General features: G+C 43.2%; 1 protein-coding gene across 1 annotated transcript in view; it reads left to right on the top strand.

Moving 5' to 3' along the window:
- eif2ak3 (eukaryotic translation initiation factor 2-alpha kinase 3) overlaps positions 1–22,290 on the top strand; it is a 33,713-nt gene extending 11,423 nt beyond the window's left edge. Inside the window, exons 2-18 of the mRNA XM_058615352.1 lie at positions 3,258–3,387; positions 11,920–12,114; positions 12,233–12,363; positions 12,851–13,118; positions 13,207–13,372; positions 13,454–13,579; positions 13,754–13,876; positions 13,974–14,203; positions 14,293–14,405; positions 16,254–16,376; positions 16,638–16,787; positions 17,021–17,609; positions 18,142–18,315; positions 18,904–19,077; positions 19,172–19,273; positions 20,038–20,100; positions 21,017–22,290. Coding sequence (XP_058471335.1) covers positions 3,258–3,387; positions 11,920–12,114; positions 12,233–12,363; positions 12,851–13,118; positions 13,207–13,372; positions 13,454–13,579; positions 13,754–13,876; positions 13,974–14,203; positions 14,293–14,405; positions 16,254–16,376; positions 16,638–16,787; positions 17,021–17,609; positions 18,142–18,315; positions 18,904–19,077; positions 19,172–19,273; positions 20,038–20,100; positions 21,017–21,208 — 3,049 coding nt within the window. The 3' untranslated portion in view covers positions 21,209–22,290. The remainder of the gene's footprint in view (positions 1–3,257; positions 3,388–11,919; positions 12,115–12,232; positions 12,364–12,850; positions 13,119–13,206; positions 13,373–13,453; positions 13,580–13,753; positions 13,877–13,973; positions 14,204–14,292; positions 14,406–16,253; positions 16,377–16,637; positions 16,788–17,020; positions 17,610–18,141; positions 18,316–18,903; positions 19,078–19,171; positions 19,274–20,037; positions 20,101–21,016) is intronic.
- Positions 22,291–24,706: the final 2,416 nt, after the last annotated feature.

The raw sequence follows: 24,706 nt of genomic DNA, 5'->3' as shown, positions 1-24,706 counted from the left end.
GTCGGAGCCCAGGACATGACTGACGGGCACTGCGGCAGAAGAGCGCGGCGAGGGGGCGGAGCCTCGTGTGTCCGACTGTTTTCCGTCTGGCAAAACATAAAAATCGAATGAATCTGTGGGGAAACTGTCGGAAAAGTTCATCATAGCGTTACGAAAACGTACAGAAATAATTGAGAGATGAAAGAAACGAGATGAAATCCATCACTACAATAAAGAGTGTTGATGCTGTGAGAAATCCACAGGCCGTTAATCATCGCAGGGAAAACACTGTCACCACCCCCTGCTTCTAATTCCCTCCTCTCTTATTTTTAGCCGCTCATTGTTTCTCTGCACACAATTGTTCTGAATGGAAAAATGTGTCAACTTTTAAGAATTTAAATTTTGCAGAATGGGCGAAGTTTTGTAATATCCTGCAGGCCTCAAACAAAACTTTCTAAAACTCGACATAGTTGTGTCAGTGAAGCCAAAAACTAAACAAAAATAAAACTACCTTCTCCAAAAGGCCAAAGACGGAAAAAAAAAACAGATTTGAAAAAGAAGAAGTGACACAGTTTGGTACCTGCTACCGCAAAAGGCCAGATACTCCCCTGAGCTTCAGCCTCGTTTCCGGGACAATCGAGAGCAGCTGATCGTGGGAGACACGGAGGAGCGTCGGGGCTGAAGCAAGGTGACACACATAAGACACATGGAAGCAAATAATAACATCTTAAAATGCCACAAATAAAATGTTATCTTATTTTACCATTCTAGTGTTTTTTTTTCTCCAACCAGTGACTCAAACACCTTGCTGTAAAAAAACAGAAACAGTCACAATATCTTTGTCTTGCTTCACCAATGGAAACAGACGTGTCATTGTTAATGAATTCATCAACTCTAACAACAAAAGACTGTTACATTTTGACATACAGAAGATTTATTGAAGGTTTTACATCTTCTACCAAAGACAAATAAAGTGTAAATTAATAAAAAATAAAGTTTATTGGACACTATATAACAGCAAATTAGAAATCAGTATAGGTAAGACATTGTGCAGGGAAGGTTAGAAGCCCATTGTACACAACCCCTCCAAAACATAGTCGGCTACATAGTTAAATGTTGACATAAATCTAATAAAAGAAAAAAAACAGACAAGCAAACAAAAAAAGAGGTGTTTCAAACGTCCTTGTTGATTCGAGATTCACGTTTGACGTGTTGTGTGTTCAGAGAACAGGTTGTTAAAACTGAGTTACTGTTGCCCTTCTGTCATTTTGAACCAGTCTCTGACCTTTGGCATCTTCTGCAAACACTAGAGTTGGTTTTGCATGACAATCCCATCAGATCAGCAGTTTCTTAAATACTCAATGTCACGTTTAAAGTCACTTAAATCCCTTTGACCACGTCTTCGTGCCTGAATGCATTGAGCTGCTGCCGTGCGATCGGTCCGATTCGACACTGGCGCTAACGAGCAGTAGAACAGGTGTAAGGCGTAAAAGTGGCCGGTAAAGTGTAAATGAGTCTAATTTGGTGGCAGCAGTAATAGTTTTACGTGTGAAAGAAGTAATCATGTCAACTCTCCCCGGTGTAAACTTAACGGTCTCTCTCACCATCTGCTTCACAGCTTCATCACTGGGCTCCTCCCGTACCTGCCTCAGGAACAACACACTCATGTGTTTGCTAAGAGAATGTGGAAAACAATGACTTTCACATTTGTATTTTTAGTACTTTAAAATAATGTAATATTTCTTTATTTTGGTCCTATTTAGTTTGTCCAAAAAGAGCTAAAGTCCCACAGTTTTCTGATACTAGGTTTTTTTTTTTTTTTTTTTTTTTTTAAATGTGTTTATTCATTTTTCTCATAAACAAACAAACATACAGAAGACAGGACCAAACAAAACAACAACAAGCTGGGAATAACAACACAAAAAACAAAAACCCAAACAGGGTGATCAGATCCAGGCAGATGTGACAGGTACATTATGCAATACAGAGTGAAATACAATGGGAGCTGAATAAAGAAAGAAAACATAGAAGATATATAATATAGTAGAAATATTTACATTAATATAGTCAAGCAATAACCTCTTTCAAAGGTATCAGTTTTAGAGTGCAGAAGACAGGTGAGAAAGTCCAGAGGTATGTACTCCCTTATTGTCCTATGCCATCCCACCACTGAGGGAGCCTTATCTAAGATCCAGTGCTGAAGAACATTTCTTCGAGCACAAAATGTCATAACATTATACAGTTCTTTTCTGATATATATCAGTTACACGATCACTGGGAAGACCCAGAAGGAGGGAGACCGGGTTGAGTTCAAGCCCCTTCTTCAGAACCTTTTGTATTTCAAACAAGACATCGCTCCAATATTTTTGTATTTTCACACAAGACCAGAAACAGTGAGTAAGATCACCAATTTCCGTCTGTATTTAGAGAGACAGTTTGGAGCAACATGCGCCCTATGCAGTATTTTAAATTGCATCGCTCTTGTCCGGTTACAAACATTTATTTTCCTTGCATTATCCAAGGTCAACTTACTCCCACAATCCTCAGGTATTCTATTTATATTTAATTGGTGGGGCTTGCTGTTACAATGTGATGGTTCAGAATCACATTACCTTAAAACAGCCATGATTTTTCATTTTTTTTTTAACATAATGTAAACACTATACTCACTTATCCAAGAAGAAGGTTAAATTTTAAGATATTTTTAATGGGTAATGATTCCAAAAACATGTGTTCACAAGGTTTCTTCACTTTTAAAAGAGATTCTAATCTCAATATGACTTCCAAGGAAAGGTTAAGTTCGTTCCTGATGTTCGGTTTGCCGAGACTTCGTAGAATCCCGGGTTTCCTCTGTGTTTTCATACGGTGATCAGTCACCGTGTGTCGAGCGGCTGGTCAGGTTTTTAACAATCCTCAGAGCTGCTCCTGACGTTTGTTGGCACAGGTGTGCAGCCTTTGGCGGCAGTTTGAAGGTCACCGTGATCGCTTATCAAGGGTAGACCAAAAGAGGGAAAGACAAACATCTGCACCTCCACACTTCTCTGCCCTTTATTGTCTCATCGGAGGCGGCATTAGACTGAAACTCCCGCCGAGAAGACGGTGTTAAAGGATAACTCTGGTGCAAATGACTTCTTCTTCTTTCTTTTTTTTTAAGCTAAAAAAAACCAAACAAACGTCTTGATGTCTCTACAAATGTCACGGCAGTCTCATCAACAGCCAAGAGTCCCGTTTGTATGAACATGCATGTTTTAAACTCCGCCTCCTCTTATCACCCACAGGTCTCTGGTAATCATCAGTACTCTGGATGGTCGGATCTCGGCTCTGGATCCTCACAACCAGGGCAGGAAGCAGTGGGATCTGGATGTCGGCTCAGGGTGCCTGGTTTCCTCCAGCCTCAGCAAACCTGAGGTAAACCAACACCTCCGTTTCATCTGCTTTGTTATAGGGGAAAAAAATGAAAAATAAAATAAGCGCCTGCTTCAGAAAGCAAAAACTTAAAATCTTTTTTTGCCTTTTCTGGCTGCAGTAGGAACACGGCGGCACAAAATGGCGGCCGCCTTAAAGCAAGGCACTTGCCTATTGTACATATATACTCTTTTTTTCCCCAAAGCTGCTGAATCAAAGTTACTTAACTTAACTAAAGTTTTATATATATGTATTAAAGTATAATTTATTCTGCTTTTTATTACATTTTTTGATTTCACCTACTACACAGTGGTGATGTGACATTAAAAACATTCAAATAGAAGAAGACATGGAAAAACAAAACCTTTCTTATATATTTAATCATGTCTTAATGGGAACAGTGTAGAAATGTCCTCCTAATTTCTTGCCGAGACAAATGTCTACGACCGTAGACTTAAACCAGTCAAACAGCCACTGTCTCCGCTGATTAATATCTACTAGTGGGTGAAAAAGTCCATTTCGGTTGAGGTTGAGGACGCGGCGCTGTCTTGGTCTTTTGCCTTTAAACAAACGCTGTCCCTCCGGGTCCTGCGCTTTGTCAACAGTCGGACCAGTAATTGAACTCGTTGAACTCTGCACAGTGTAGCGGGGGGTTTCTTTGACATGTACACACACATACATACATACATACAAACAGATATACATAATACATACCAGACGTACTGTACTCACCCCCGCATGAATCTGTGAGAAGCTGTTTTGCCCCGAGGATTAGACGCTTTGTTGAAGGTAGTGGTTTAGACGTACAAGCAGAGAGAAAACCCGGCTCTGTGTGTATGCACTGTATGTATACAGAGGCTTAAACCGCCCACTCCGACACGCTGAGCGTGGAGTGTTGCCCAGAGCGAGACCAGAGCGCCGCCGCCGCCGTGCGCACTCTTATAATACATACTATGGATGGAGATGCTGGTTCACTTTGATGTGGACTCGCTGGGTTTGATAGTTTGGCCTCAGGGAGAGAAGAAGCCTCTGATTCTAACGAGGGTCTGTGTGGCTGCTGATACTACTTTCATTTCACTTTGCTGCTACTGCTGCTGCTGCTGCTGCTGCTGCTGGTGGTTTGGTTCTCATTGAACAATTACAGCGAAGGGTTTGTCTCTGTTAAATAAACACGTCTCTGGGTAATATGAGGTCAGTGTGATAAAGATGTTCAAATCAGGTTGATTTAAATAAATATCTTGTAGTTTTTGCTCTTGGGAGTCGAAAAAGCGGAAAAATACTATGGCTGCCTAGGTTAAAATTTTGATTTAATTTGATTTTATTGACCATAAAATGTCTAAAATATAGTTTTCTTACTAAAGTGGCATTGGCCAGTTATTAATTATTAATCTGCCTAATATTACAAATAACGGATCGTGTTGCCTACTCACTTAAACTTCATTATTTCATTCAAAAGATTGACTTTTTCTTTTGATTAACTGTTCCCTGTATGTGATATCTAGTTTATACAGTAGTGTAGGGCTGCAACTCACAATTATTTTCTTAAAAATTGATTAATCTGTCGATTCTCATGGTTATGTTGCTACTGATTAATCAAGGGTAAAATAAAATAATTACCAAAAAAACAGCCCAATAAAGCGTAGTTTTGTTTTTTTTTAACTTTATACTTAAAGATTTAAAGCAGGAGGTGAGCAGTGTATGTTTGTGCGTCTCCACTCATCCATATCACATGTTTTGACTGCTGACTGTAGAAGAATCTCACTCACACAGTATTTAAAGCCTCTGAAGAGTCTCAAGTGTTTCCAAAAGTCTCGCTCTGAGAGCACAGCCGAGTTCAGTGATCAGCAAACCCACAATTAGAGGGGGGAAGTTAATCAGTGAAATATCAGCTGCTGCGTGTGGAGATGAATGAATGAATAAATAAATAAATAGATAAATAAATCTGTCTTGCTCTGCTTGGAGTGGAGAGTCGGGAGAAAATCAGTATTCATGAGGCTTTTGTTGTGAAGGTCCTCGGAGGTTAGAACGTGGAGAACCCCTGAAGGTTCCTCTAAGCACTGAGAGTTAAACACACTGTGCACAGGCTGCAATGCAATGTACATTTGACCTTGAATATTAAGTTGTAACAAAAAGACATCACACCCTTATATTGTGTTACCTGCTGCCTTTTTTCCCCTCTTTGTGTGTTTGATTTTGTTGGAATTAGTTTGTTTTTATTTTGAAAAACCTTACCTAGACACTTTACATATAAGAAATTTCAAATAATTTAATTTATCTCCTCTTTAAAGCTGAAAAAGACAACTTTTTGGCTCCAACTTTTCATTATAATGCCGCAAACTTAAAGGTACGATGTCTAAAATGTAGCAGAAATTGAAGACAGGGTCAACAAACACTGCTAATCTTACCGTCAATGGCACTTTTGTTGTGTTTGTTTCACAGTTAATCAGTTGTACATGTACTACTGTTTATTTTTGTTAACCATACACATGTTGCTGCACTGTTTTTGTGCATAAAATACTGTGTAGAGCGTTGTTATTGACCGGTATTGCTAACAATTTAATTAAAATATCGATATTTGCCCTGGTGTATCAGTCCATCCTTGGTCACTCCCATTTCTGACTTTCGAGTTCCAATGGAAATGCAATGCAACATGAGGTTTTATGTAGGTTTTCCAAATAAATAGAAGTCTATTATTATTTATTTAGCAAAAACCTAAATATAAACAAAAAAAGTTGCACTTTGTAAATATAAATAGCTGTGAAACGTATGTGTGTGTGTGTGTGTGTGTGTCTCATGGAGTGTCATGACAATCATAGACTTGTAACATCCTAACATGATTCCTGTCATCCTCATCATCCATGTGCTCATGTTGTGACAGACAGAGGATGCTGACGCTGTGTGTGTGTTGGTTGTCATTTGGCTGACGGGGTGGAAGGAGGAGAGTGATGCCTGTCAGCTCTGAACCCAGTGACTTGCCTTGTGACGTCATTTGTTTATTATCTTTTCAGTTGTGTTTGTGTTTACAGTAGTTTATGTAAGAGGAAACTCACTCGTGCTCTCTCTGCCTCCATTAACCTGGGATGCCTGTTTGTGATGTGCCTGGTTTTTTCTTCATGGGGGTGGTGGTGTGGTGGTGGTGGTGGCGGCACTCCTGCCTCCTACTACACCTTCCACCACCAGCACCACTACACCCACAGATACCTCCGAAGCACTTAGCAACAGTTTCATTGGTGCTTTCCCGAGTCCCTGAGACACCAGTCTGCTCGGTGATTAGAGGCTGGGGGGAGTCTGCCGCCGTGCCATTGGCTGGCCTCCGCTCGCAGGGGAGGAAGCAGCCAGTCACCTGCTGCATCCTCCCGAGTGTGTGTGTGTGTGTGTGTGTGTGTGTTTTTATTTTTTCCCCTCTTAGTGAAACGAGGGACAGCAGAGCCACAAACAGCATTGTCTGCAGAAAAAGAAGCCATCACTTCAGAAAGCCTGGAGTTGCCTCAGGGTGTTTGTAGAGGGGGGGTGAAGGGTGTGTGTGCGAGCTTGTATGTGTGTCTTTGTGAGGACCACAAAAAAAAAACATATAAACCTAAATTAGGACATTTAAGGGACTTTAAAGGGGTTTTTGAGGGTGTTATGATTAGGGTTAAGGGTTAGGCTATTAGTTGTGAGGGTTAATATTAGGGTAAGTTAGGGTAGATGCAATATATCTATGAGTGTCCGCACTAAAAATGCTTTACTAGAGTGCAAGCGTGTGTGTGTGTGTTTGTGCGCGTGTGTGTGTGTGAGTGTGGAGCGAGTCGCTGCCAACGTGGAGTGAGTCATGCCGCGAGGGCGGGGTTAAAGGGATGAAGATGAAGTGTGGGGGGGGTGATTAGTGAGGTGAGGTAATGCCTCATTCCAGAGATGATGTCATCACCTAATAGACATTACACACACACACACACAAAGACACGCGCGCACCTGCATTCCTCTGCTGTCATGCAGCGTGAATGAATGAATGAATGAATGAATGGCTAATGGGAGAAAATGATTGATGAGCATCAGCATTGATGGCCTCACAGTGACTAATGTGACAAGCAATAATTTGTCGAGCGTAGCGAGGGAAATGAAAATAGGAAAGGTGGACAATTGTGTTTTTTTAACAAGTTTCTCTCTCTCTCTCTGTCACACACACACACACACACACACACACACCGTCTTTCTTTCTCTCTCTCTCTCTCGCCGTCTGCCACCTTTTAGTGAAGTTGTTGCCTTGTGGGCCAACAGAGGCACATTAACAGTGGGTGAGAGCTGACTCTGTGTGACAGGAGTGCTCAAGCGTCTCACACACACACACACACACACACACCAGTACAACTCTCTGACCTCTCCTTTCTGCTCCTTGATCCCTCTCACAACCCCCCGCTGCAACCCCCACGGTTAGAAAACCATGGGATGTTTGAAACCCCCCCCCCCCATTATGAACTTCTTTGGATCAAAACCGCCAGCGTAATTAACTGTGCGTGTGATTAAAAAATGACAATATTTTGACATTTAAAAATCACTTTGTCCCCAGGAACGGTGAAATTTCTCAAAGGGCTGCAGCGAAGGAAATCATTAAAACGGTTTGTTGCAGCCATAGTTTCATCTGCTATTTGAGACGTGTTCATTTAAATACTCACATTTGTGCTGTGTCATGTTTTTAGAGGCTCTGTTCATTTTATTTTATTATTGCAGCACTCGCTCAGTGACAAGATGAAGCTTAAAAATACCCCACTTTTATGTATTATTTATTTTCTTATGAGCAGCTTAATGAAGCAGATAAATTCAAATAAAACTGTCGATAAATGACCCAATTGAGTTGATTTTGGAAATATGACTCGTGGTTTATTGTCTCAAGGAATGAAATCGTTCAGTTTTGGTGTCACAAAAACAAAAATCGCTATTATAGACATAGGTCTGTGGTTTTTATGTGGAATTGAACTTCCTTTGTTGTCGCTCATCTGTTTACATTCATTGTATATTATATAAACAGTAAATTCCTATTTTCCAGGCATATTGGAGGAGGAAAAGACAGAGAAATCAAGTATTTTATTTAATGATTATACAATTATATGTAAGGCCATGTCAGACCTTGGATATAAAAGCTGCAGTCTCACACACGTGACAACTTTAAATACTGCTTTTGTTTGACAAAATCATGATAACAGCAACAATATTAAAGAAGTAATGGTAGATATGAACTAGTAATCATCAGTATGCGGTAGTACACGTTATAAAATGACCGTGGCAGAGAGTTTTCACCGAGTTTCAAAGCACTCACTGATATCTCTGTTTGAAAAGAGGCACGTTTTATAAACGAGGAGAGAAGAGGTTAAAAGTTGAATGAGTCTCATACGTGGCCCTTAAATATTAATAGCCTTAAGAAATTCATAGCAGAGGAGACATGAGACGAAGATTTCTGCTGAGAAGTCGGCGTTTTAATAATTGAAATCGTCTGTTTTATTATTCTACAAAAGTTTAAATTCCAAGAACCCTTTTGTTTTTGAATGTTTTCTTTTGTTTCGGAAGAAAATTCAAAATAAGACGCAGAAACAACACAAACAAACAAGGGGGTGGAGCATTCATCACACACGCGTACACATTACATCAAAGGGCTAGCTGTTAATTTGCTCTAATGCTTGTTTTGTTTCTCATGTAATCCACGAAAAAAGCGCCGTCCTTTCTCTCGAATGCTATGCAAATATTTGAATATTCCCGATCCCACTTTCCATTTTAATGACATGCGCTTTTAAGTTATGGCCCCGGCAATAAACTCTTTAAAGTTCATAGCTAATGGATAACTTTCATTTGTAAAGTGGTTAATCTTCCCAACAGTAATAACATGCTAGTTACATTATGTTCTTCAGGCTCGCTGCCAGAGGTCGTTAAACTTGGGACATTGCAGAGTGGATTATATTGATTTATTTTTACCTCATTTAAACCACATTAAAACTATTAAAAGAAAAAAAAAAGAATGGCATTAGATTTATGTTCTCGCTTTGTGAATAAGTAAGTAATCTGAAGTCAGTTCATGTAGGTCTGGATTTAAGTGATATCATATTAGAGCCTAGAACTTAAGGATATTTAAAGGGAAAATCCACAGGCCAAGGTGTTTATTTTTTATGTTTTGTTTTGTTTAATTTAATTTGATTTATTTTACTTTGACTATTTCCCTTGTCACTCAGAAACAGCTGGACATGGTGCAGCTCACTAACAGCACATGGTATTTACATTTAAAAGGGGTTTTGATGTTGTTAAAATGTCTTTAACATCACGTCATGGTCATGTTCAAACCTTACAAATACAAATATTGGCACGTTTTGGCCTCAAGGCTTTTATCAGGGAGTCAAACTGAGCTCTTGTTTGGTGTTTGTTTGGTGAGCTGTAACTCACATGCGGCCCCCCCAATGAATTGCATGCAGCTCCACCACTTAATATCAAGTTATAATGACTTATTTTTGTACGTTTTTATTTAAATAATAGATGAATTTTGCATCACGAGTATGATATACACTTAAATGTTATTATTTTGATATCTTTTTCTCAAAAAGCATGCCTTTTTTTTTTTCTCCACTTGACCGGCCCCCCCTTACTGACCAAATGAGACACCCAGTGGCCCCCCCCAGGTCATTTGAGTTGGAGACCCCTGCTCTAAAGGATGCAGCCCCTGAATTGAGACCCAGCTCTCTGAACTCATGGACTCCTGTGCTATAGAGAAGATCAGGGTGAACTTTGTGTTTGAACGCGGGTCTGAATGAGTTATGATTCAGGAGCAGGATGACTCATCCACTCATCCCCCCCAGCCTTACAAGCATGGAATGATGTGATGGTCAACCTCCCTCCTCCTCCTCCTTTCACTTGCTAAATTTATCCTTTTCTTGTCCCCCCCCCCCCGCCTCCCCCCACACCGAAAAAAGATGACATCACCTCTGCTCTGGGCTCCGCTCGCCAGTAAATCATTCCACCACCACCGGTGGCTGTGGCGGCGGCTCATCACTGGCATTTCCCCCCCCCCCACACACACACACACTGACCTTAATAGAGTCTGATTGGATTTTCTGTGACAAGGTGATCGACTCGTCACACGCTTGACCCCAGCCGCACCTGAGGTCCCCATCCCATTAGGAATTGTCTATTATCGGGATAATGATTCTCTCATTATGTCACCAAAAAAACAACTCTTTGTTCGTCTCAACTTCTGTTTTTTTTTTCTCTCTCTCTCTCTATGAAGAGAACATTTGTCCTTCCACCATCTGCTGAGCTAAAGCTGCGGAGGCTAAAACAGGATCAGGCTCAAGTTTTGGCAATGATGATGATGTCATCCTTACTGCTGCCCTGAGCTGAACACACACAGACACACACACACACACACACACACACACACACACACACACACACACACACACACACACACACACACTGACACATTATGGTCGCACACTTCAGTAAAGATATAGGTTAATTACTCAGGCTCTTCAGTTGTGTAATGGTCCCACGCCTGTGGATGGAGTCTGAGTGTGCGGGGGCTGATGCCGCTGCTGCTGCAGCTGTGTCGGCCCGTGTGATGTGTGTCTGAAAACCTGTAAAAGTTACTTTGATGTCTATGTAACTAGAACTGCAACTAATGATTGTTTTCACGATCAACCGAGTAATCGCTTGGTCCATAAATTACATTGAGAAATGATGATGTTCTCGAATGTCTTGTTCACAAAACAAAATGATCGAGTTTTAATGATCTCTTTGTCACACGGAGCAAAGAAATGAAGAAAATATTCACATTTAAGAAGCTGAAACAATCAGAAATATTGTTTTAATCATGAAAAAAAAGCTTCAAAATGATTCATCGATTATCAAAATAGTTGATGATGAATTTAGTAATCGATTAATCGAGTAATTGTTTCAGCTCTATATGTAATTTTTGCATCCGACAGACAAATGAAACACAGCAGCTCATCATTCACTTTATGAAATGCTGTCGTAAGCTGATACTGACACCAGTATTTTTTTGGTTTTATGCTGTTTTTATTTTCTTATGTTTTTATTCTGCCTCTGTTTGGTCTTCTTGGACAAAAATGATAATATTTGTTTGGCCTTTATCCCAGCACCTGTAGAATTCTCTTCTGAAACCCGGCGCGGGCACTTCTTTATTTTTTCAGTCAAACTGTTTGCACTCGTCGTTGCTTTACTAGCACAATGGTTGCTGTTGCCTCCCACTGTTTTGAAACAAAACTAATAACTTCTTGGTGTGAGAATGTCACCGGGTGAGATCTTAACACAGCTCTATTCACAAACAAACAAAGAGTTGTGTGTTTATACTTAAAAGTTAATCACTACTTTATTAGCTGGTACAAAGTTGGCGTGAAAGGGTGAAAGACACAGCAAAGTGCTCTTGGCTGGACCTGAACCCTGGTTTGCCCAGTCCTCTTGGCTCCTGTGGTACCTCACAGTCCCTCACTTGGTTGAGGTTGGGACAGTTTGACTTTAAAACATACGCTTAAACAAACACTGTGATCGTTCCCACAGATGTTTGGGAACAAGGTGGTCATCCCTTCACTGGACGGTGCCTTATTCCAGTGGAACCGGGACAGAGAGAGTATGGAGGCAGTGCCTTTCAGCGTGGAGTCCCTGCTGGACTCGTCCTACCGCATCGGAGAGGACACGATCCTGGTCGGGGGCAAAACCCTGACCACCTATGGCCTGGGGACCTACAGTGGCAAGGTGAGTGGAATATGTTGGCGTTTAAAATAAAATACAATATGCAGTGAAAGAAACTTGGAGAGCGGTCGTCTGGTGGAGTGAGTGACGGTGTCTGATCACACGTCGTTCTCCTCCGCAGATCCGTTACATCTGCTCCACGGTGGGCTGCAGTCAGTGGGGGGACAAAGACGTGGAGCCGGAGGACGTGCTCCTCCTGCAGAGGACGCAGAAGACTGTGCGAGCCATCCGGCCCCGGACAGGGATGGAGAAGTGAGTTTTATTCAGTCAATCATCAAAGATGTTCTTCAGTCGGTGTCTACAGAAGTTACCAAGAGTTTTTAAGTGACAAATTATAGAATATAGCGGAGGCTGAACACATCGTGATGGTTTTTTTTTTCCCACTTATTACAAAAATACATCACTTTTTCTTTACTAAAACAACTACTTAAAGGCAATGTACAATTTTCCAAATGTTTTACTTGCTAACGTGACCTTAAAAAAGTCCCGTTAGCAACAATTGACTGGAAGTAACGGAGCTGGTTTATGTTTTAGAGCAAATTGTTAGTGACACCCTGCGCATGTAGTCCATTGGAACGTGTCTTAGCCCCTCCCACTGCACGCACAGCTGATCAGAGCAAAGGCACAGACGAGATCTCAGCCCGTTATGCTCAGCACGATCAAGGTTTATGAAGCCCTGAAATCAGAGATGCTAACGGCCGCATCAGTTTCAGTCGTGCGTCATTTCTCTCGTTTCAAGGTGGAACTTCAGCGTGGGAAACTTTCAGCTGAAGCTCGTTCCCGAGGCTCAGTCGGGGATGAACTTCCTGGAGGGAGAGCTGGCGAACGAACCGTGGAGGGAGAGTCAGCGCGTCATCATCGACGAACCCAAAGAGCGGGAGCAGGCCGAGAACCAGCAGAACCAGCAGAACCACAACCTGGACCTTGTCATCAAGGTGTCGGTTCCTGACTGGAAGGTCATGGCCTTCAGCACCAAGTCTGAAGGGCAGCTGGTCTGGGAGCGTCAGGTGAGACACCGCGAACCTCTCAAACCCGTGTGCAGTGATTTATTTAAATTATCCAGCCTCACCAATGACCTGGTTGTGTGTTGTGTAGTTCTGCACACCCATCGCTTCAGCCTGGCTGGTGGGTGGAGGTAAAGTCACGCCCATCAGCCTGTTTGACGACACCGGCTACAGCAACCAGTCAGAAGCTGACGAGGAGGAGGAAGACAGTGACCCGGAGAAGATCAGAGGAGCAGCAGAGTCCAGTGTGTACTTGGGTAAATCCGCGCTCTTTTTCGAAACCTTCTGCCGTTTCAGTTTGTGCATGTGTTAACTTCCTTTCCCCCTGATTTGACCAGGCATGTTCCAGGGACAGCTCTACCTCCAGTCTTCAGTCAGGATCACGGAGAAGTTCCCCGCCAAAGCCATCGGATCGGAGAAGAATATAATTCCGCTCCCTACCGTCAAATGGAAGCCGCTGATCCGTAAGTCCAGAGACCAAACGCTGACCTCACGATTGTAGATTTAACCACAGAGTGTAACTGTGTATTGTTAATTCTGAAAGCTTTCACATGTGGCCACTGGGAGATTGTTATTCTCTTATCGATCGGTCTTTCCGCCCGAGATCAAATAACCAATTTGTCTCGTCCTTGACACAGATTCCCCGTCTCGCACTCCGGCCCTCGTTGGCTCTGACGAGTTTGACAAGTGTCTGAACAACGACAAGTTCTCCCACGAAGAGTACAGCAACGGCGCCCTCTCAATCCTCCAGTATCCGTACGGTAAGAGCCTGGAAACTGCACCGAGGCTCCAGAAGGCCGCGATTAATTGGGATAAAAAAAATAAAAATATGACCCATTTCTTTGGTTTCCCTTGTAGACAACGGGTACTCCTTCCCCTTCAGCAAGCACTACCGGGAGAAACGTGACAGCTCTGTGAGCCTGATTAAGGGAAACACGGCGGGGCCCGACAGCCGCAGGAGGAAGGACCCGGTGCTGCTGCTGCCCTGGTGGAAGGAGATTCTCGGCACCATCATCTTCTGCATCGTCGCTACCACGTACATCGTCCGCAAGTTCTTCCACCCCCCCGTTCCGGTCGCCTTTGTGAGGGTAAGAGCGACGAGACGACAGGACGTGCTTTTTATTTGCAATTTGAAGTGATTTAACAAAACTTGTCCCTACTTTTTGTCTCTTAAAAGCAACGGAAAGAGTCGGAGACACAGTGCCAGACTGACTGCAAGTTTGACCTTGAGGTTGTAGAATCCAAAGAGCCGGTTGCCATGGAGACCCGTTCCACCGAATATGTGTCCAGGTAAGTCGCTGACGCAGTGATGCTGTGTGTCGACAGCTTTTTTTATATATATATATATTTTGGCATGACTCGGGAGAATTTTACTTCTACTGTGCCGGGGGATTTTCTTTTCACACTCCAAAGTCTTTCAAGGTGTAGCTACAGATTCAACACTGTTACCATGGTGACCGCTGGTCTTCCAGCCCTGATAGAGCAAGGCAGAGACTGGAGATGTGAGTCGCAAGTAGTGCATGATTGGATAACTCAGCTGTTTGCCATGAAATGACGACGACCTTGGCACCGGCAGACCTCGCCCTCCCTGTGCAGCATCTGCCGCGGGGTCGCAGTGTCACTTTTCATCACTGTCAGCACATTGTCGCAAGTTTTTTTGTCACTTTGGACACTCAACATACGATCGGCACTGACCTGCTGCAGTCTGAATGTGAGGACTCTGCATGTTTATGTCCGCCAGCGAACTAATTCAGCGGCGATCTGATTAAACTGCAGCTTTATCTTCTCCTGGCTTCACCCCCGCTTCTTCTTTTGATCCAGCGCTGAAGCGTCAAAACACCACGCCCGTCCCTCTCCACAAAAATGTTCTTTAAATAAAACCCGTGGCTGTTTGAGCAGCTGCGGCAGCCGTGAGTCAAAATCATTAGGACACAGATGGCGATCGGGGAAACAAGAGTTGAATCACACGCTTTCCTTATAAGTCAGCCTTCAATCCCCCCCGAGGAGCCTGAGCAGGGTGGAGAAGATGGTGAAGGTAGTGATGAATGAAGGCGAGGATTTGGCGTGTGTGGTCCCTCTCAGCAGCAAACCCAAACTCCAATTTTCTTCAAGTCTAAACTCTTTTAATGATGATTTATGGAGCCGCACGCGATGGAAACACGTGCTGTACCTGGCAGGTGTCCTGTAATTGAGACACAGCCGTGACTGTCATAAATAATGTGATGTAAAACCGCCTAAAAAAGTTTTAATCAGGTATGTAAGGGTTATTTTTACACTTGTATTCCCCGTTTGATTTAATGCTGCTTCTTAAATATGAATATTTTCTGGTTTCTTTGCTCCGTATAACATAGAAATCATTAAGACAGAATAACTTCAAGGTTTGGGAAAGACCACTCAACATTTTTCAACACTTTTTGGATGAAACAACTAATGAACTAATCCAAAAAGTAATAGAGAGATAAAATATCACATTTTTGCAATCCGATACAATTTTGGAAGACAAAAATCAGTGTTTGAGAACTTAGCATAAATAAGCAATATTTGGCTGATTCATGAAATGATAATTGGCCCAAGCAGTGTCCGATTAATCCATATTTACCTCTAAATTCAAACGTAATTATTGTTATAAGTAGTTGCAAATGTGAAAATCCAGGTGTTTTTTAATCACCTTTCCCGGAATGAATGGCTGATACCAGCTCTAACTGAGGCCTCAGTGACAGCTTAGAATGAACATTCATGTGTTCATGATTGATGCTTGGCTGTATCTTGGTTACCTGCCAGCTCAGCAGCAGCAGCAGCAGCAGCAGCAGCAGCAGCAGCAGCACAGTGACCCATGTCAGGGATTTTATGGAGCGGTTGTAATTCCTCCTCTGGTAATAATCACCTTTTACTCTTCACACACTCCTCCCTGACTCCTGTGGATATTTTAATCTCTGCTCCTTTGAAATTGTCAGGGTCGTAGGCGATAAAACACTTGTCGCACACAAACACACACATTTATTCTTTTCCGTGTGTTTTTAAGGTCCTAAAACACACGCAGACACACACGGCTTGTTTCTGTTCGGCCTCTGAGCTCAGCATATGTGTGTGTGTGATCCTTCTTTCCTGTATAATAACGACCCGAGTGTTTCTCCACAGGTACCTGACTGACTTTGAGCCGGTGCAGTGCCTCGGGCGCGGCGGCTTCGGCGTCGTGTTTGAGGCCCGCAACCAAGTGGACGACTGCAACTACGCGATCAAAAGAATCCGTCTGCCCAACAGGTAGCACCTGACACAATGAAACTCTTTTTTCCTTACAGTTTCTTTTGCATTTAGTCATCAATGACTTCTTTTCTATTGAATTTAATGTTCAGCGGGCTATAAACATGTTTCGTTAAGTCCGTGTAACCGAATTTGAAGACATTTCCCCAAGAAGTTCTTGAGATGTCACAGTCAGAAGAAGAAGCATCCCTAAATCTTGTTCAGAGGAGTCATGGGAGTTATGAATTTCAAATCCTTTTATTTCTTTTCACGATCTCTCAGGGAGCTGGCCCGTGAGAAGGTGATGCGAGAAGTGAAGGCTCTGGCCAAGCTGGAGCACCCGGGGATTATCCGCTACTTCAACGCCTGGCAGGAGAGTCCTCCTGAAGGTTGGCAGGAGGAGATGGACAAGAGGTGGCTGAAAGACACCAGGTGAGTCTTTAAGTGTGACGGCAATTAACGCCAAGACTATTTCTGTCGATTATTCTCTAGAAAATGGTCAAAAAGAAGTCTAATCAGTTTGTCCTTGACGAGCAAATAAAGCCAAAAAACTGTTCTCCGATCATTCCCAAACCAAACGAACCAAACTTGACCTTTTAACAACCTTTTAAAATCAGAAAATGTTTCCTAAATCGATCATAACAATGCCGCGTTATCACTTGCAGCGCCACCGACTGGCCAATGAGCTTCCTGGACCACATGGAGGCGCTGTCGGTCAAAGTGCCGGTGTCCAGCTCCGTGTCAGCGGTCCGCGGGCACGAGCGGGACACGTCGTCCACGGACCCGCGCAGCCTGCTCTCCAGCAGCACCGGCGGGGCCGCGGGTTTCGGCGCCGACGACAGCGACCTCTCCTTTCAGCCTCACCTGGGCCACGACAGCCTGATGTCGGAGCGCGACAGTCAGGCCGACCTCGACGCCTCGGACACCCCGGACTCCTTCGAGCTGTGCCCCCCGCGCGGCCCCAGTGACTGCACCTCCTCCTCCTTCGACATAGTCTTCGAGGACTCGGGCTGCGACCGAGACGCTGAGGCAGACACCGACTCTGTGACGTCCGGTGCAGCCAGCACCGGCGCGGCGACGGAGAGGAACAGCTCGTCGTCCTCGCACACCAGGCGACAGGATTCGGTCCCGCCCCCCTCCTCCTCCTCCTCCTCCTCCTCCTCCTCCTCCTCCTCTTCTCCACCAAGGCCAACCTCACTTTCTTTGGCTGTGCCAACACCTTCTCCGATGCAGCGGGTTCAGCCTTCTCCTAAGGTCAGAACAAAAACTGTCACAGTGTATAACTTTGTATATTTTTGGTATTTGAGCGTCGGGTCGTGGTGGACACTTTTTTGATATCCTGCCTGCATGACTAACATGATATTATTTATTCTTCTCACTGTCAGTAACTTGAGATTGACCTCCTGTTGCCACGCCTGTCACACGTGAGCCTGCAGATTTGTTCTTGACTCACTCAGATTGTCTTGCTCACAAGGAGAGTTTATCTTTTTTTGTATGGCCTTCATCTTCACAGCAAAACAACCGTCTTATAGGGTGCCTTCCAGTTGTAGTCGGAAGACGGAGTTTTCCGAGTTCGTAGTAGGAAGTTTCAACCGGAAATGACATAGCATTTAAAGTGGATCTAAGGCCGAGCTGTCCTCAGCACCCTCTGCATGACTACGCAGTAATTCAACCGTCTGATTCACTGTGTATTTTCTACTTTTGTACAAACCCCGAACGGTTCAAACAGACTTCCGGATCACAAAGCGCCCGCTCTAACTCGGACTGTGTTTTCCTTCTCCCGCAGGTTTACCTGTACATCCAGATGCAGCTCTGTCGGAAGGAGAACCTGAAGGACTGGATGGCTCAGCGCTGCCTCCCGGAGCAGAGGGAGCACAACCAGTGTCTGGACATCTTCCTCCAGATCGCGGAGGCCGTCGACTTCCTGCACAGCAAGGGCCTCATGCACAGGGACCTCAAGGTGAATATTCCACCCCACACACACACACACACACACACATGTCACATGTTTAACTTCATACTTGTATTTTGTGGTTAACAAAAAAGTTGTGAAAAATAAGTTTTAACTTCTTTATAAGATGTTTATTAAGCTTCTCCTCAAGCCAGCAGTGGAGAATGTGGCAGTAAACTAGATGACATCATCAGCAGCAGCAGCAACAGCTTGCAAACAAAGATTAATGATGTTATCAGAAGAGCAGAACATCACATCGTCAATGCGTTTCTGTTTTTTCCTTCACGTTTAATCTCGGCTGCTGTTGATTCATCCGTGGTAAAAAAAAAAATGTGGTTTCCGCTTCACCAACGGCTGAATCTGCTTTAAAAACACTCCACTCTTTTGTTTGTCGAGTGGAAATTAGCTATTGGTGTCACTTTTTTACATTTGTGGCAGTTTGACTGACATCTGTAGGTAAAGCAGGCATTTCAAGGGCACGTGTTTGATTAATGCACCCACGTTTCATTAAAAGGCGGGGGACAAATTCAGCATGTTTATTTGCTGACCCCCCCTAAAAAAAAATTAATGAAAACAATTTGACCCTCCGTCCTTCAGCCCTCCAACATCTTCTTCACCATGGACGACGTGGTGAAGGTGGGAGACTTCGGCCTGGTCACGGCCATGGACCAGGAGGAGGACGACGACGAGCCGAGCGCCCTGACGCCCGCGCCGCTCCTCACCCGGCACACGGGCCAGGTCGGCACCAAGCTTTACATGAGCCCAGAGCAGGTGAGGAATGTGTACAAAAAAATAAATAAATAAAAAGGAATGTGATCACGATTAGTGCAGCCGTTCATTTCTAACTCTGTCCTCTTTTCTCCAGCTCTCTGGAAACTCGTACTCTCACAAAGTGGACATTTACTCTCTGGGCCTGATCCTGTTTGAGCTGCTCTGTCCTTTCAGGACGCAGATGGAGAGAGTGAGGGTGAGTCACCAGACACGTAATCACGTCCTCACTGCTCTTCATTTCAGTCCCACAGCCGCCTTCACTCCTGCCGAACAACGTGGTTGTTTTAAATTCTGCCCTCGTTTTAGTGTGACACTTATAAGAAGATGAAAAATGAGAGGAATTGTTGGTTTTAAAACATAAAATGCCAGAAAAAGAGAGATAAAAGGCCGTGTGAGTGAACTAACTTGTTAAAAAACATGTTTTCAAAACAAGTCACAACCCAGGGATCACTTTTTAGGAACGTTACCTTTTGGTTGCGGGAACGTTCCCTGAAGGTTCCTCCCCTAGGTTCTCCTGTTGTTATTCCCCTAAAGTTTGTTTTTGGTTGCACTTTTCCCAGAATGTTACTTTCCTACAACCTTAAGAGAACGTTCTCTAAAGGTTCCCCTAATGTGTTCCCCTAACCCTAAAGCCTCGATTGGACGCCTTGATCACTTCAAATCAAACCCAAAGTTGTGATAATAAATTATTTTATCGTACATTTTCTAATGTATGTAATGTTGACACAACCTGAGCTCTTAAAAGGTCAGATGGAACTAAAATATTAATCATTATCAACATGAAATGACTTGAAATTTCAAATAAACACACTCTAATTCAGTAAAAGAATAACCCTGCTGCTGATATCTGTTTCTTTATTCACTTAATTGTCGTGTTTTTACATATTTAACATGAATAAGCCTTTGTCTCGTCGTTAGCTGGGTTTCACTCACAGGTGTGTTGTACGTGTTGTTTTCCAGACGCTGACAGAGGTGAGGCTGCTGCGCTTCCCCGAGGTCTTCTCCAAAAACAACATTCAGGAGGTGAGTGGGCCGCTGCTGCCATCTTGTGGCCGTTTGTGTGAACTGCAGCTAAATTAAAACCCCCCACGAGAAGGGATTTTGTTTGTGGTGTAAGAAATGAAGGACACGTGCAGAGCTGGGAGAGCATATTCTCTGTCATGAGACTTAAGTGAGACAACAGCCCTAAACCCTTTTTAGATAATCCGATTAGGAGGTACACTTGGGATTATTTTGTCTCCATATATCAGGCTATAACTTCTATATCTTCAACCAGTGACTTTGTTTATTTTTTTAAAATATATGTATGTACTTGTATACATATAACATGCCAGTTATTGCAACGTTGTCTGGCGTTCAGTTCACTTACGTTACCTTGTTTACCTGTTTGCTTTGTAATGAGATTAACATAATCCCCAAAGCATAATCTGTGGTTCTGCAACCAGTTGAAATACCCTCCATGTATTATGTATGCTGCTCTTTAAAGTCAATTCATACATTGTAAATTGTTAGTGTGTAAATGTACAATTAGTAATGTGTTTTAAAGCTGCAGTAGGCAACAGTTTTCCCCCAATAACCTTTCAGCATAGGGTCAATCAGTTCATCTGAGTATGGACTAGATTTTTCTAGTTTTCAGCCTTTGGGAAACCTGGTGTGTTCATGACAGGAGACTCTTTTACACCAAATTTAGAGGATCTGTGCAGATAATCCAGCATATGGTGACAGTATGGCCACTGATTGAAACATAGTTCCATATCGGGAGTCTTTTCATCTTTTATATGCGAGACATGTGCTTCTGTGAGGTGGGAGGAGCTTCAGAGACACAGCCTCAATCACAGAGTATTGAGCCGTCTGTATATGAGACTCCATGTGTGTAAGTGATGGTGAGCAGTAGCGTCCTTGTCGCTGACGCTTGTGTTTCCTCCCTGTGTTTGTGTAGCTCAGTATGGTGCGCAGCATGCTGTCGCTGAGCCCCAGCGAGCGCCCGGAGGCCGCCGACATCACGGGCACGCCCCTCTTCGAGGAGCTGGAGCTGGAGATGCCGTGTCGATTAGCCATGAGGCAGCGCTCCCGCACCTACAGCGCCTCGTCCATGGGCCGCCCCTCGCGCCAGACGCCGACGTCTAACTGAAGAACCCTCCCTCCCTCCCTCCCCTCCCCTCCACCTCTGCCTCTCTGTCTTGCCAAGAGAAGCACCTCTCAGCCCACTGCCACCGCACACACGAGCCAAGAGCGACTAACACACGCTGAAGCTAACACTGGTGTCTCCGGAGCGGCGGGGGATCAAATACTTCACACTTACAACTGCTGTTAATGTTCCCGCTCACCGTCCACGCCGTCCAGAAATTTAGCCACAAGTGAAAGGATATTTAAGAAGCAACGGGTGCTCTGTCACGACTTGGCTCGAGTGAGACTTCTGAAGTGTCCCCGAGCAGCAGATGGACGAAGACGCTATGACCACTGAACTTCATACTAAATCGATTTTTGGAAAGATGAAAAAAATGGATGGGATTTGAGTCGTAACGCGCCGCTCGCTCCTACTTTTCACTCGCGCTACACCTCAGGTATCAAAACCATGAGGACACTCCATAGGGGCCTTTGATGCTTGATCATCCTATCTACTAGTTCTGATCACTAGTATGAGCACTAACCGGTGTTTTTCCGAACACCCGATATGCCTGATGTGGGAGACCAAAAAAAAAAAAAATCACCATCTGTTTTTTCCTATGTTTTGTAAAGAAAGAAGTTGATCAGATATGATTTGCCTTTAGAACGAGACCTGAGGCCTCGTGGATGAATGCCGAGCTTCTGGCTCTTGTCTTTTCCTGCACGTATCTGAAAGGAAAGTAAAAGGCGTGAGTGTGTTTTGTTATCTTGAAGCCAATACTTGGACACAGTTTTTTCCCTGTGTATAAATTTACATGACGACTCTGGAGGTGCTCAATCGTTTCCCCAAACACCTCCTTTCTCTTTCTTATTTGTTATGTACATAGTTGAAGGGACAAAAGAAAAAAAACAACCTGTTTATATCTTTTAGCTCCAGCCGAGGAGGCGAATTCGATCGTGTACATATCGTAAGACGCCATTGCCTGTAAATGACCTTTTATTTTGAAATGGCTGTAAGAAACTTTTGCATTCTGTGGGAGCAGAAGCCGACGGGGATGATCTCTGCTGTTGTTTGACAGCTGAATGTTTTACACCGAAAGCGAAGTGATTTCTCGTCACTCGAGCGACTGAGGTCACCGGATCTGTTTGGGTTTATCCGTGACGGTATCGCGAGTAAACACAAACCCCGGTGACTTTTACTCTGCTTGAGTTCATACTAAAGTACGACTGTTATCTTAATAAATAACAAAAAATGTCACTAGGTCCATTTTTAAGACTTTTGTTGGACACTTTTTTTGTTATTTATAATTTAGTCAGTCCCACCCGACCTTATTTAACTGACATGTGTTGACGTATTTTTGCGAACTTTCCCGACAGACTTCTTGAATCAAGTCCAAGAATTCATCGGGTTAGTCGTACTTGGGCTGCAGGGATGCAAGACATCGGCCCAAATTGGCTTAAAAGTGTATATTCGGATATTGGCAATCACAATCTGATCTTGACTGAAGAAGCTGCCACAACTCCACAACCCTCTACAACTATTATTTTCTTCTGTTTATATGTTTATTTTGCAAGAAATATGTTGATTTCACTACAGAAGAGACTAAATGATCTTTGCAATTGGACCAAAAACTCCCGATATATCGGCAAAAAGCCCAAAATCTTGCATCCTTGTTTGACTCGCTTCCTGCCAAACGCCCGACACATGAAGCAACCGTTTTGCTTTTTTCTTTCATTCTTTCTTTTTTTTTTTTTTTATAACCACAATTGTTTCAACTCGAGCAAAAATGAAGCAAATGACTGAAAAATGTGTCGCGTCTCTCGCGCACCTTTTACGGCGTGACCTTCAAACCTCTTACCGCTGTCAGAAATGATTCTCCCGCGTTTTCACGTGGTGTGGGGAACATAGGTGGACGGGGGTTCCAGAGCACCTGTGGGACCAGAGTGCCATTTCTAAATCGGTTTATTACTACTTTTTCCTCTAACTCCCCGTTTTATTTTTATTTTTTTTATTTGGCAGCTGTTCTCCAACCCCATCCACCTTTGCATTCCCCCTCCCCCACCATGCAGGAAAAATAGCATTTAGGGAAGACTGTTTAATCCCCTCTACCGGGGGGAACCTGGACCTGATCACTGGTCGTATGATCCTCACTGGCATTGTTTTATGTACATAAGAAGTGCTGGGAGGGGAGAGTACATGACCAGTTTGTAACAACACACACACACACTGCTACTTGTAATGTGCTTTCAATGATTGTAATTTTCTAAGGATCTTCTCTCTTTTTTAAGGAAACAGGAAATTGCAGTTTTTTTGGATTATTCTGCAGGGTTTTTTGGATTACTGTAAAAGTCTCGACCGTGTCCGTTACGGGAGGTCATGAATGACGTCCGTCCGTCCACTTTAGTTTGATACAGAGTGTACTGTACTTCTTCCAAGACGGGGTTGGAGATGGGATAATGTATCCTCCTCTCGTGATTAGGATAAAAATGTGAAACTCCATCCCGCGTGTTCACACGTCGCTTTGTGAAGGACAGTATGTACGTACTGTTACGTTTGACCTATGTTGACATTCTTTGTTGAATCAATGTTTTGATGTTTCTAGATGAATTTTGCGAGTTAACTCATTCTCCCCTTACAATGTAACCTAAAAATAATTTAGACAACACATTTTTGCCCCATTTTTATCCTAGAGAAACCAATTCCGGAGTGAATTGTGACGTAAAGACAATTAATCACCTACTATAGTAAACTGAAAACAGCATTATGAACAATAGTGTATTATTGGAGGTTATAGCGATTGTTTCCACTCAGTTACACCCAGAAATTGTTATATGGTATATTTTGTGCTCTGTTGAGTCATTTCTCATCTCCAGGTCTCTTCACCGGGGGATGGTTCCGTTGGAAAGTCACGCACGCTCTCTCTCACTCACGAGTCTCGCTCTGTCTGGAAATGTTAGTTGCGTGTTCTTGTGCACAAACCCCATCCTCTGTCCACGTTGAATTGTAAATATGTTCCTGTGCTTTATTTATGTTCCGATGCCGAGATCAATCCTTTTTTGGGTTGGTGTTATTATGAATGTGCTTCCTGCGATGAAGTGCGTTGGATTATGATGACTTCTTACAAGTCTAAATTTAATAAACTGTTCTATACCGTTTGTACAGTTTGGTGTCGTTGGTGTGCAGTCTGTGGGCGGGTGTTGGGTGATATTACACATTATTATTTATAAATAGAATACGTTTTTACTTGTATAGACCCTAATCATAATTTAAGTGCCTAATACAACATTTTAAAAGACAAAATTAGTCAGGCTGTTTTGGCTGTATAGGCCAACTTTCTTACAGATTATGGGCTAAGATAACATTGATAAACTTTATTATACAGTTCATTATACAATATATATATATATGGCTAAGCTAACCATGATGGGCCAAGTTATCATTGATAAAAACACAATTTTGTAGTGTATGGACTATCTTTAAATTGGTAACCTAAGCATATGGACTAAACTAACATTGATAAAG

The sequence above is a fragment of the Solea solea genome, chromosome 18 (assembly GCF_958295425.1).
Source record: "Solea solea chromosome 18, fSolSol10.1, whole genome shotgun sequence".
Taxonomy (NCBI): domain Eukaryota; kingdom Metazoa; phylum Chordata; class Actinopteri; order Pleuronectiformes; family Soleidae; genus Solea; species Solea solea.
The sequence above is the reverse complement of the archived record's forward strand: the minus strand, read 5'-3'. Positions and strand labels throughout refer to the sequence as shown.